The 12,723-nt window shown below is 36.3% G+C and overlaps 1 protein-coding gene across 1 annotated transcript in view; it reads left to right on the forward strand.

The window, feature by feature from the left end:
• KANSL2 (KAT8 regulatory NSL complex subunit 2) overlaps positions 1-12,723 on the forward strand; it is a 67,723-nt gene that overhangs the window by 32,756 nt on the left and 22,244 nt on the right. The window contains exons 3-6 of the mRNA XM_044679265.1: positions 3,869-4,047; positions 4,582-4,696; positions 10,919-11,086; positions 11,329-11,491. Of these exons, the coding sequence (XP_044535200.1) occupies positions 3,869-4,047; positions 4,582-4,696; positions 10,919-11,086; positions 11,329-11,491 (625 nt within the window). The remainder of the gene's footprint in view (positions 1-3,868; positions 4,048-4,581; positions 4,697-10,918; positions 11,087-11,328; positions 11,492-12,723) is intronic.

Genomic DNA, 12,723 nt, shown 5'->3' on the forward strand with positions numbered 1-12,723 from the left:
ATATATATATATATATATATATATATATATATATATATATATATATATATATAAAATTTGTTTTTGCTACTTTAGTGTACAGTGTACCATAATAGATAAGAAAGTTGTACTTGTCAGAAAAAATTGATTTTAGACTCTGCCCTTGAGACTGAACTGCGTAATGAATCACAAAACCTCTGTGAACCTATTTTCTCATCTGCAAATAGAGGTTGTAATACCTGTGCATGTATGCTCTTTATAAGAGAGAATGATACTATAAGGTGCCTAGAGATACTCAAAAGCTCTTACATTCTATTTGGGAAGGGAGAAAAGTATATATATAAGTGTGGGAGAAAAAATTTCAGTGTTCTTTTAGATTTAATGTCTGCCATAACTATTTTACAAGTGTTTGTAACCATTGCTGTGTGGAGGGAGATTGCATTCTTCACCCATGCAAGGTTTTCATACATTTTATCATATTAAAATACAGTGGTAAAATTTAAGAAATAGATTTTGATTTCTCAGACATAGAAGTAATAACTTAAAATGTTGGTTTACACTACATAATTAGTTTTCTAAAACCATTCGGTACCTCTTCAGTCAATTCTTCTCAGTTTTATTCTCCTTTCTGAATGGTAGGAAAATCAGTTTAGTTAAAGACTTTTTACTTCTTAGTCGTCTTATTGCCCTGATCACTTCACCGGGGGGATCTTGGGCTGAACCGTTAGGAACTGATTAGACCTTTGATAAAAAGTACTATAGAAATATTTCAGTGTTAGAGTTGGTTTCAAATTGCTAATTTAAAAAAGACTAATAGGGCTTTCTCATTTAGATTAGATCAAGTTAGACAAGTATTACCTAGTATTTTGTGATAGTAGCTTGAAGAAATAGTAAGGTCCTCACTATGCTTCCTTTTAAAAATATACAAATAAATATAAAGAGATTTGCTACAAATGAATATCAGGTAGTTGGAGAGGGCACTAGCAGTTGGTGTGGGATCATATAAAACTTCTTAAAGAAGGTAGAGTTTGAGCTATCTCTTAAAGGAGGTGAGGTGGGGAGGAATGCGTTCCAAGTAAGGAAGATGGTCAATGCAAAGGCATAGAGATGAGAGAGATGCCATGTGTGAGCAATAGAGGGAGAACTAGTTTGACTGGATTCGAGAGTAATAGAGTTGGAGAAATGTACAAAGAGGCGGGAAAGATAAGATTGTGGCTACATTTTGAAAGGCTTTAAGTTTTATTTTTTTATCCTATGGCTATAGGGAGCCAGTGGAGTTTGTTTAGTGTGTGAGTTACACAGATGTATGCTTAGGGAAAAACATTGGCAGAATTAGGAAGGATGGAATAGAGTGGGGACAAGGTAGAGGTAGAGAAATTAGGAAGGCTTATAGTAGTCCAGCTGAGAGATGATGAAAGTTTGTGTGAGTAAAGGGAAAGGTTCAGATTTGAGAGCTTTTGTGGAGATGAAAATGGCAAGTTTGGGCATTGGACATCACCAAAATTATGAACCTGAAAGATGGGAAGAATGGTGGTGCCATTCTTGGAAATATGGATACTTTGGAGGAGGAGTTGATTTGGTGTTTCAGACAGGTCAAAGAAGAACCAAGAGAGAAGACTTGTGTCTCCAAAATCCAGAGAGGAGGGAGTATCCAGGGAATACTGGATCTCACTGTCAACAGGGTCTAATGTTGCAGAGATGTCAAGAACAATGAAATTTGAGAAAAGACTGTTAGATTTGATGTTTGTAGATAGGATAGTCTGATGGTTTTTAGTTTTTTTCTCTTTGACCTGTTTTCCCAGTTAGTTTTAATAGGAAATACCTTGCATTTCCTGATTTTTTTTTTTTTTAGTTTTTTTGACTTTGTTCTAGTATTGTTTCATTGAATCAATGATCTTTGTTTTAATCTAATTTTTAAGTAATGTTAAGTTAGTAAGGTCTTAAGTGATTCTTTTCTTTGCATTTCATATATATACACTTTTATGAAATTTGCTTCATTCTAGGAATTGCTGTAAGATGTACAACAAATCTGACTTTCTTTTGAGGCTTTGTAGGTTGTAGAGGATTTTCTTCAGGACAATGTCTTGAGCAAACTTGACTCTATAATATTTGTCATTTGTCTAGGATTTGTTCTGATAGTTGCCTTCCTAGACCAAGGTCTGCAGGCTTCTGAGTGGGAGTGTTGAGTGACATAACTGCAGTCATTCATCCTTGTCCAGACCCTGGTTCCTTGGGGGGCAGAAAGAGCAGAGGGGCTCTGAGATTCCTTACAGTCTTGGGAACTCCATAAAGTACCTTTAAGATCCAGAACTCTTGAATGTCACAAATCTGGGAGAAGCCTAACCCCTGAAGTTGACACAGGAACTCAGGTGACATAGGTTGAGATCAAATAGCCATTACACACAAAAGTTCAGCAGGGATCAACACCTGGTTCTGGCACATAGCCCCAATTCAGGAACTAGATCTAGAGTGCTGAGTAAACCAAGGAAGGCACTGATCAGTATAAAAAATTGTACTATAAGATCTAGAGGTTCGGAGAAAGGAAATAGTAATTTGGTGATTGCATGCAGAGATTCAAAGCAAAAAAATAGATTTTTTTCTACAAGGACTGTATGTATAAATCTAGAAGAAATGAAGCAAGAGAGGAAAAAACCCTTCCTAAAATAAAACCTGAAAAAAGGAATTGGAAGGAGAAATAAGTAGCTTAGAAGAGTAAACCTTACTCAAGTAATATACTTCTCTAAAATCAGAATAGATTACATAGAAATCAGTGACTCTTCGGTAAGCAGTATATAAGATCAGAAGACTGGGGGTAAAAGATTTTTTATCAAACAACTAACCCGAAGAACAGGTTAAGGAGAAAATCTTTAGACTCCTAGAAAATCATGATAAAAAAAAAACAAAACAACTTAGACTGTTTTAGGGGATAGTAAATGAAAACTATCTAGATCTGGTAGAACTAGAAAGCAAAGTGAAGATAGAAATAATCTTCTGAAAGAAACCCCAAAATAAAAAGTCCCGACACTGTCATAGCCAAAATCCAGAGTTTCCCTGTTTAAGAAAATATAACATAAACAGAAAGAAGCAGTTCAGAAATCAAAGAACCATAGTCAAGACCACAAAGCATGTGACAGCTTTTACCCTAAACAAAAGAAAATCTTGGAATTCTATATGCCAAAAGACAAAAGGGAGAGACTGGGAGCCAATAATAATTATAAAACCAAGTAACCTGTGGGGTGGGGTAGGGAAAGTGAATATTTAATGGAATATAGGACTTTTATGGCTTCCTGATGAAAAGACTGGAACTCTGTGTGCTTCCACATGAATGTGTGTGTGTGTGTGTGTATGCATTCATGCTTACTTCTAGTGGTTTTGTAAAGAAAGTTCTAGAATAAACCAGAAATAGACTTTTGATGAGGGAGAGATTGGTGAATATTTTAGTGATTTGGCAAATTTTCTTCTGAAGCATCCTCAACACTAAAATGTGTTTAGTGTACCAGGAAGAATGCCACATGTTGAAGGCCACTTATAATAATAAATGGTCAGAATTTAAGATTTTGTTAAATTGGTAGCAAGATAGTTTGGTCTAGGGTATTTTTTTCAAGGACTGATTTTCAAGGACTTCCTCTAGATCAGTGGTTCCCAAACTTTTTTGGCCTACTGCCCCCTTTCCAAAAAAAATATTACTTAGCGCCTCCTGTCACATACTATCATTGCCTCCTTAGAGTTATTCACTGCCCCCAAATTCACCTGTGGCCATCACTGCCCCTCCTGGATTGCTGCAGCACCTACCAGGGTGTGGTGGTGCCCACTTTGGGAATCGCTGCTCTAGATGTTTTGGAAGTTTGAGAGATAATTTTTTTTCTTCCTTCCTATTTTCTCTTTCTAGTGTGTCCTTCTGTGCAGAGCATGCCCGTAGGAATGCCCTGGCACTTCATGCTCAGATGAAGAAAAACAACGCTGGACCCATGGGTGAAACACTTTTGTGCCAACTGAGTTCATATGCTAAGACAGAACTGGGTTCCCAGACCCCAGAGAGTAGTCGCAGTGAAGCCAGCCGTATCCTGGGTAAGACTCTCCTCATAGGGTCAAAGAGGGCTCAAAACATAGAGCTTATACCACTGGTCTAATACGTTGCACATAAGCTAACAACTATTTGTTAAGAATTCATAGGTTGATTTATTGGTTACCAACTTCTTTGAAAAGATATCACTGAATATGATTAAACTCATTTTCTTGCATTTCTATTTCATTAAATTAATAAAGATGTGGCTTTTTAATGTTTTACTAATTTTGTTTAAAAAAAGTTCAAGAGATAGCATTAATTAGGGAAGTTGGCTTTTCTGACCTTCTCAGAGTATGACTGACTCATTTAATATTATTCCATATTGGATAATCTTTCCTTGACTCTAAAATGAATTTTTTTGGTGGCTTCATATACTCAGTTCCAAAATATCTGCAATATCAAAATCCTAAATAAGATCTTTTAAATGTGTAAGGGTTGGATTGTTTAAAACATTTAGACCTTTTGGTATCATATTTGGTGTAAGGGAATTGCAGAGATAGGAAGTTTTCATAGTTGTGTTTTCTTTCTTGTTTCAGATGAAGACAGCTGGAGTGATGGGGATCAGGAGCCTATTACTGTGGATCAGACATGGAGAGGTGATCCTGACAGTGAAGCTGATAGTATAGACAGTGATCAGGAAGATCCCTTAAAGTAAGTTGCACCTCTACAGTTTTTGAATGTTTTATTTTAGTTAATGACAGTTTTCCAAACCTTAAGTCAAGCCCCACCCTGGTGGGAGTGGTATAAAGCAGTTACTTTTGAAAACAACCTTTAGATAAATATCTTACCTTTTTTCAATGAAAACAAAGCAAATAAAAGGTCACAAAAGTGAGTCTGACCAAGGCCAATTTTACTCCAGCTGGTAGAGAGAGGATAGATCAATAATAATAGCTGCCCCACTGCTCTCCCTCCCCCCACTGAATCATTTTAGGGGCTTTCTGCTGGAATTCTCTTTTCCTCTTTGTGTTTGGGAAGCAGCATGGTATAGCGGAAAGAATGATGGATTTGCAGGTAGAGAACCTGGTTTCAGATCCTTTACCTGCCTTTTTGTAATCTTGGATGAGTAAGTTCACCTCTCAGGGCTTTAGTTACTTCAGCTGCAAAATGATCAACTGGTTTAGATGCCCCTTCTATCTCTAAATCTGCAATTCCATGCAGTGCAGAGTTTTTAAAGATAGATATTAACATGGTCAAGTTTGAGTAAATACACGAGAAATCTTGATTTGGGAGTATGATAATAACTGACATTTATATAGCGTTTTAAGATTTGTAAAGTGCTTTGCAAATATTATCTCATTTGATTCCTACTACAACTCTGGGAGGTAGGTGCTATTATTGTTCCTAAACAGGCAGAGGAATAATAATAATCACAATAACAATAACAATTATGGAAGCTAACATTAGATAGTGCTTACTTTATGCCATGCACTGCTAAATGCTTAACAGTTATCTCATTTGATGCTTATAGCAACTTTGGGAGGTAGGTGCTGTAATTAACTCCTCTTTTACAGAAAAGGAAACTAAGGAAAACAGGTTAAGTGACATGTCCAGAATCACATAGCTAGTATCTTAAGCCTGACTTTGAATTCTGGTCTTCCTGACTTCAGACATAGCACTCAATTCACAATACCGCCTAGCTCCAATTATTACCATCCATCAGTATAGGCTGGTGACAAATGGTTTGTGTTGTGCTCCTTCCTATATATGACCATGAAGTGTGTAAACTAATTTAATCATTATGTGGAAATGAAAAGTACATTAAATTATGAACCTTTTAAGTTTTTTTCAGACTGCAGTTTGTTTTATGAATTTTTTTTATACTCAGGAAAGGCATGGCTACATAGTTTGGAAACCAAAAGTATAAGGAATGTTCTTTCTTTTGTAGGATTAGACTGTACATGTAACTTAGAGTGTAGGCATTTCTGAGCATTAGAAAGTAGTCTACATTCCATTAAGAGGCCATTACATATCTGATTTTTTAAAATAAATTTTTATTGATACCTTGTCTCTATCATTAACATTATTAACAAAAAATATTTTTATTTATTAACAAAGAATATTTTTAAAAGAAAGGAGAGAAAAAATAACCAGCAAAATTGACTAATATTGTCAAAAAAATATGGAAATTTATTCAGTATTCTGCACCCATGGAAATACACCTTTGCAAATGAGTGAGAAATGTCTTCTCATATTTCTTCCTTGGTACCATTCTTGTCCTTTGTAATTTTAACAACATTCACTTTAAGTTGATAAAAAATAAAAATAAAACAGAGAAAAGAGTCAATTAATATTTTCAGACTTGATTGTTAATGTACTGTTGAGTTAGCAAAGAAATCATTCAGTGCTTTTTGTTGTACATTTTGCCCTTCACAAGAACAGATGATTCTTTACAATTCAAATTTGTGCAATTCAAAATTGTAAATTTAATGTAAGCTTCAATAGTTATTTAGCAGAGATGAAAAATTAGGAAATAGCTGAATTAAAGAGGAGAAGTCCTTTAAAAACTTTAAAAATTTCTATTATGTTGTGTTTGAAATGCCTGAGCAGAACTAGTCATTTGCAGCAATAGAAAAAGATCAAAACTAAGAAGAATTCCATCAGTGGGATAATGAGCCTTCCGATAAGGGAGGATGGAAAGCTCTGAGACAGATTGGCTTACATCATCCTTTGCTTGGTTTGGGATCATCTGGAGGGGATTTATTCTTCTAGCTATACTATTGATAACCTTGGTATGTCCCTTGCATTATGGAGTGTGGATATTCTTCAGGCCCAGGAGAAAGGCCTGAGGACCAGTTGGGTATTGTAGTTGGGTGGATATAGGACAGTTGCCCTCAGTCTGAATGGAGTAGAGGATTTCCATATTTTGTTGGAGTTTAGCTTTTTTTCTGTAGATCTGCAGTTAACTTGGGGCCTGAGGAACAAATATATCTTTCTGTGGCCCCTTCTTCTCAGATGCTTAATTATTGGCTATTAAAGCATTTTAGAAAATGTATAGAAGGGAACAGAAGAAAGACCAGAAGGAAACAAAAACAGCAGACCAGCTTTGAAATAACTTTCAGGTTGAATTTATTATAAATTTTGGGGCATCTAGATGGCACAGTATAGCATGACTTATGTGATCCTGCTTCAGAAACTGATTTTGGGTAGATGTTTTGAGTCTTCCTTATCTGTAAAATGGACATAGTAGTATCTCAATAGGGTTGTTGTGAGAAACAAATTAACATAAGTAAAGCACTTTAATGTTAATCTTATTATTAGCTATATTATACTTGAAAAGAAAGCAATACAATAATAGAGAATTCAGTTTCATGTAGGCTCTTCTTTCTCTTCTTTGTATATGAAGATGCTCATTTTATTTTAACTTCAATTTAAAAAAATTTTCCAAAAGAAAAAGTTACACAGACAAAAATGTTATAATGTTTTACCTTCATAGTTCCTCAACTTATCAAAGAAGGAGAGGGAGGGATAGAAGTATAATAGAGTTTTGCCTACTTTACTTTTTTGAGAGCATATGCTTATGCTTTATAATTTCATAGGATTCACTTTTTATTGTTTTGTTGCAAACTTTTCTATTTAAGTTGTCATTATATATATATTACTTTGATGGTTCTGCTTTTTTTTTTTTTAAACCCTTAGCTTCTGTTTATTGGCTCCTAGGTGGAAGAGTGGTAAGGGTGGGCAATGGGGGTCAGGTGACTTGCCCAGGGTCACACAGCTGGGAAGTGTCTGAGGCTGGATTTGAACCTAGGACCTCCCATCTCTAGGCCTGACTCTTAATCCACTGAGCTACCCAGCTTGCCCCCCTGATGGTTCTGCTTTTTAAAAACTTTTATTTTGCTTTTTCCCCATTAATAAGCATTAAATTTCTCTTCCTAGCCTCCAACTCTAGAAAAGGATAAAAAATCCTTTGTAACAACTGTATAGTCAAGAAATATAAATTCCTTCATTGACAATGTATATCTCATTCTTTATCTTGAACCCATCACCTCTGTCAGGAGGGTGGGTAGAATTGATCAGTTATTTAGGTCTTTTAAAATTATTTGTCTTGATGCAGTTGTATTGTGCTTACTTTGCATTAGTCCATTTAAGTCTTCCCATGATTTTCTATATTTATCATGTATTATTTCATTATACTCATTTCTCTCATTAAATTTGCAGTTTGTTCTAGCCATTCCTCAAATGAAGTGCATTTATTTAATTTTAAGTTCTTTGCTACTACAAAAAATGGTACTATAAATAATGAATTGTTCTTTTTTTTTTTTTTTTAATAAATGGAGAAAGAATACCAAAGGTTTACAAAGATCTTGAGGGTGTTAGTGGATATTTCATAATCTTATTTGATTTCATAATGAAAATTATGCAGGTGTAAATGATATCACCAGTTTTTATGAGGTTGTAATCCATAGTACACACCGGCAAATTATTTTTTGTGTGTTTTTTTGTTAATGTTTTACTTAAAAAATGAGAATAGTTTCATTATCTTAAGTCACAGTACTTAGTATACATGTAAAATACCTGACAATGCAGTGGATTCTCAGAAGAGGTACTAAAAAGTATAATAAAAATTACAGTTCCATCTCTAGATGTATCGCATAAACAATATAAAATTAAAAGTGAAAAAAAGGAGGCATTTTCCTTTGTATGATTGGAAAATTGCAGAGGTTGTACTTGAACCAAAGTAGGTCTTAATTAATTGCTTAATTGGTTAAATTAATTCATTTTTAAAAAATATTTATTACATTTACATGGCATATACCAGTGATGGCTAACCTTTGGCATGGGTGCCAAAGGTGGCCCCAGAACACTTTGTGGGCATGTGACTGCCCTCCCCCCAGAGGTCCTTACTAGAAAGACAGAGGACTTGGGTGGAGCTGCTCCCTTCCCCCTCTCCACAATGCCTGATGACATTTTTTTATTTCACCTACTCCTCTACCCAGCAGCCCACTGGTAGCACACAGTGGGTAAGGTGGGCTGCTCATAGGTGGCAGAGCTGGATTGGAGGAGTGCCCTCAGGCCATTCCCTTTCTCCACTCTACAGTAGCTGAGGACATTCTTCACTTCCCACCCCTCCACCCAGCACTTTCTCATTGGGAGCACTTTCTCTCTCCCCTGTGTGTGGGCTGGGGTGAAACTGGCACTCTGTCTAAAAGGTTTGCCATCACTGTCATATACTATCTAAGACAACTAGAGATCTGCAAATATTCAACATGAAAGACATTTTTCAAGGGATAATTTTAAATAAGATGCACATTATATAGGTCATATAAAGTTTGCAGAGTTAACTTTGGTATATAACTTTAATGTCTACTAAGACCAATTCCCTATAAAGGGTTTACATTCCTTCTGTATACTTAAGCTAGTGCTGCATACCACATAGAACTGTCTCAGTGAGGTTTATTATTATTCTCATGTCCACAACCAGATCTTAAAATCTTTTCATAATTTGTATTGCTCTGGCTATAGTTGTTACCTAGTCCATAGCCATGAAACCATAGGAAGAGTAGTTGTATTTTTGCCCTGACTATATCCCTGGTTGCCATATCCCTTATTTAAACAGTTTTCATATTTTTTATTTCAATTTTGACTTGAGTTCCCCCTTCTACTGACTAATACTGACTAATGACTGCTACTGCTGCTTCCTCTGTTTTCTCAATTCCCTTTGCTTGGGCCTCCTTGGCTGCCCTCAGAGTTCTGCTGCTGCTACTGGTATACTTATTTTAATTAGGCTGCCTCACATTTACTTTCATTGATATGATGGAATTTCTTTTCTAAAATTCCAAGATCTTCTTTGAAGATGATGAATACAAATCATCTTTTGTGCTTCTGGATTGTCTTCCAACAATTGTCTTCCTCTTCAGAGAATCTTTTTTTCCAAGGCCAGAAACAGTTTGGGTTCAATTAACCTATTTGTCTAAGTTGTGTTCTTTGTCAACATTATCAAATTCTTTAAAAAGCATGAACTCCAAATCTCTAGATGTTCCTGTGTTAGGGTCTGTATTGTGCAGTCAACATGTCAATATGGTAAAATAGCCTTTCAAGCCCTTTTTGCTTGTTTCCCAACTGAGGCTACTTACAGATGTTATATTTGCATCCTTTTCATTCTTAGTGATAATATCTGATCTCCTTTGGCTCCTATCTGGAGCTCTGACCCTCAAAATGTGCTGGTCCTTTGCTCTTCATTAGCTTCATGGCCATTCTCATTAGTGGCTGTTTTCATCAGCAACTGTTCCTCTATTTCTTTAGATGTAGGGCCTGATGAGTGATGGGAAGGAGCCTTGGCATGTTTCGCTCATGTCCCAACTGAGGCCACCTACAAACATTTAGCAGGTGGTGGTAGTGGTGTTGCTGCAGAGCTCCTGTTCCTCTTACTCTTTTCTCTCTGGCTTCTCTTTGGCCCTTTTTTCCCTTCCTCCCTTCCTCCCTCTCTTATCTAGGCTCTTCTACTCTGCTTTAGAATCCTTTGGAATTCACACCTTGGAACAACTCTCCCCACCCCTCTGGGCCCCTCTTTCTGATTGGATAGTTCCTTTCAGAGTGTGCCTTTGCCAGCTAGCTCTTGTTTCTCATCAGGTGCAATCTCACCTCTCCATCAAGCTCCCACCCTTTCCTTTTCAGAGCAGGGACTATTATTCTTTTGCTTATATTTATATTTCCATTGCTTTGTACAGTCCCATAGCTTATTATTTTTTAAATAATTGCTTGTTGGCTAGCTGACTGAATAACTGATTAAAGTGATAACAATTCAGATGGACAGATAGAGAGTATATAGACTGTCTATCCTTGGCTCCCCCTTTTCCCCCCAATAAAAAGGCTACTGAGTCTTGCTGCTTTGCCATTCTACCCATTCTGTGCTTGGTTGCTATTTTGTTCCAGACATGCTGGTGTCTACACGGCTGAGGAGGTGGCACTGATCATGCGTGAGAAACTGATTCGTTTACAGTCTTTATACATTGACCAATTCAAACGACTTCAGCATCTATTGAAAGAGAAGAAACGCCATTACTTACATAATCGCAAGGCAGAACATGAAGCTTTAGGCAAGTAGTATGCCAGCCTCTATAAGCTGACCCTCTTTTCCTGAAACATAAAGTGATCATGATCAGACTTAATGTTATTTGGGCCACATGTGACAGGGAGAATTTTGTTTAAATTCTCTGGTTCCTCTTTGCCAGAGAAGTTTCTCTGTTCACTCCTGCTAGTTCAGGCTCAAATCTTCAAAGGTACACTAGGGTGGCATTGTCAAGGGGAAACATATCATTTGACTATTGTATCTTTCCAGGGAGTAGCCTTTTGACAGGTCCAGAGGGCCTTTTAGTGAAAGAGCGTGAAAGCTTGAAGCAGCTGAAATGTCTTCGGCGATACCGCCAACGCTATGGTGTCGAGGCCCTGCTACACCGACAGTTAAAGGAACGCAGAATGCTGGCCACAGACGGGGCTGCCCAGCAGGTACTTGCTAAGGAGTTACCTTTGGTCAGCCTTATTCCTTTTTTTTTTTTTTTTCAGTTTAGATATCACATTTAGCAGTGCCTGTATTATGCTCTTTGAAACTATATTTCTGGCAAAGAAGAGATATCTTTTGTTTCCAAATGTGAGAATTCAGTAACTAAACTTGTCTATAAAAATGAATTGGTTTGGAACCTGATTGAAATATAATATTGGTGGGCACTATTAGGCCAAGACAGATAGGAAGATGTGGAAAAATTCTACACTGGACATCACTTAATAGCATTATCACCTATTCTTTGTTTCTTGTTAATGAATATTGTATGGAAAAGCATTTATTAAGTGCTTACTAAGGAAATAGAAAAATGCAATAGTCCCTGTTCTCAAGGAACTGATAATGTAACGGAGGGAGATAGTACATAGAGCTCTTTTGTGCAGTACTTTTTCGTTTGTACCCCCGTTCTTTAAAGATTTCTTCCCTACTCTAGAGATAGGGCTCTGCAACACACTCTTAAATGTGGATTCTTCCCAACCAGGCCACTATAAGATGAGAAGTGATGTAGTATGACAAATGGATAGTTCTAAAACCATCAGTTTCAATCTTGAAGTATTTTTTGAGTAACATTTTGGAATGAATGGTTTGAGTTGAAGCTTTGTGTTTGTGTTTTTGTTTAAATAACTTATGAGGAACTTTGAGCAATAGTGTGATTTAGCTTTGGAGAGTTGGTTCAGATAATGAATTTGTTTTATAATTATAAAAGTGTATTAAAGGGAAAATGAAAACATTTTACTACTGTGTTATTGAACCGTTTGGATCAAGATCATAGAATTTTGGACAGTTAGAAATCAATGTATCGCTTCTCTCTGGTTATTGGAGAAAAGAATATCCCTCTTTTAGGATTCTTAAGACTCTTATTTTACCTTCTCCAGGACCTTGTTTCAGCAGTCACCTCCTCATTGTCACATACCTGGAGTTTTTCAGTCCCTTGACCTTCTTACTTTATTCAGCTATTCTTCTGTTTCTTTCCTCTCCCTCCTGCTAAACTTTTTGGGAAAAGGGCAGTATATAGCAGTATGATATGATATGATGTTGAGAGCTAGATTTGAATAACAACCCTTTAGGTTTCTTTTCTGTAAAGTAGAGACAATATGTTACAAATATCTACTTCACAGGATTGTTGATATGAAAACATTTTGTAAACTTGAAAAAACTATAAAGTTGAGGTGGTTTCTTA

This window comes from Gracilinanus agilis, chromosome 5 (genome assembly GCF_016433145.1).
Source record: "Gracilinanus agilis isolate LMUSP501 chromosome 5, AgileGrace, whole genome shotgun sequence".
NCBI classification, from domain to species: domain Eukaryota; kingdom Metazoa; phylum Chordata; class Mammalia; order Didelphimorphia; family Didelphidae; genus Gracilinanus; species Gracilinanus agilis.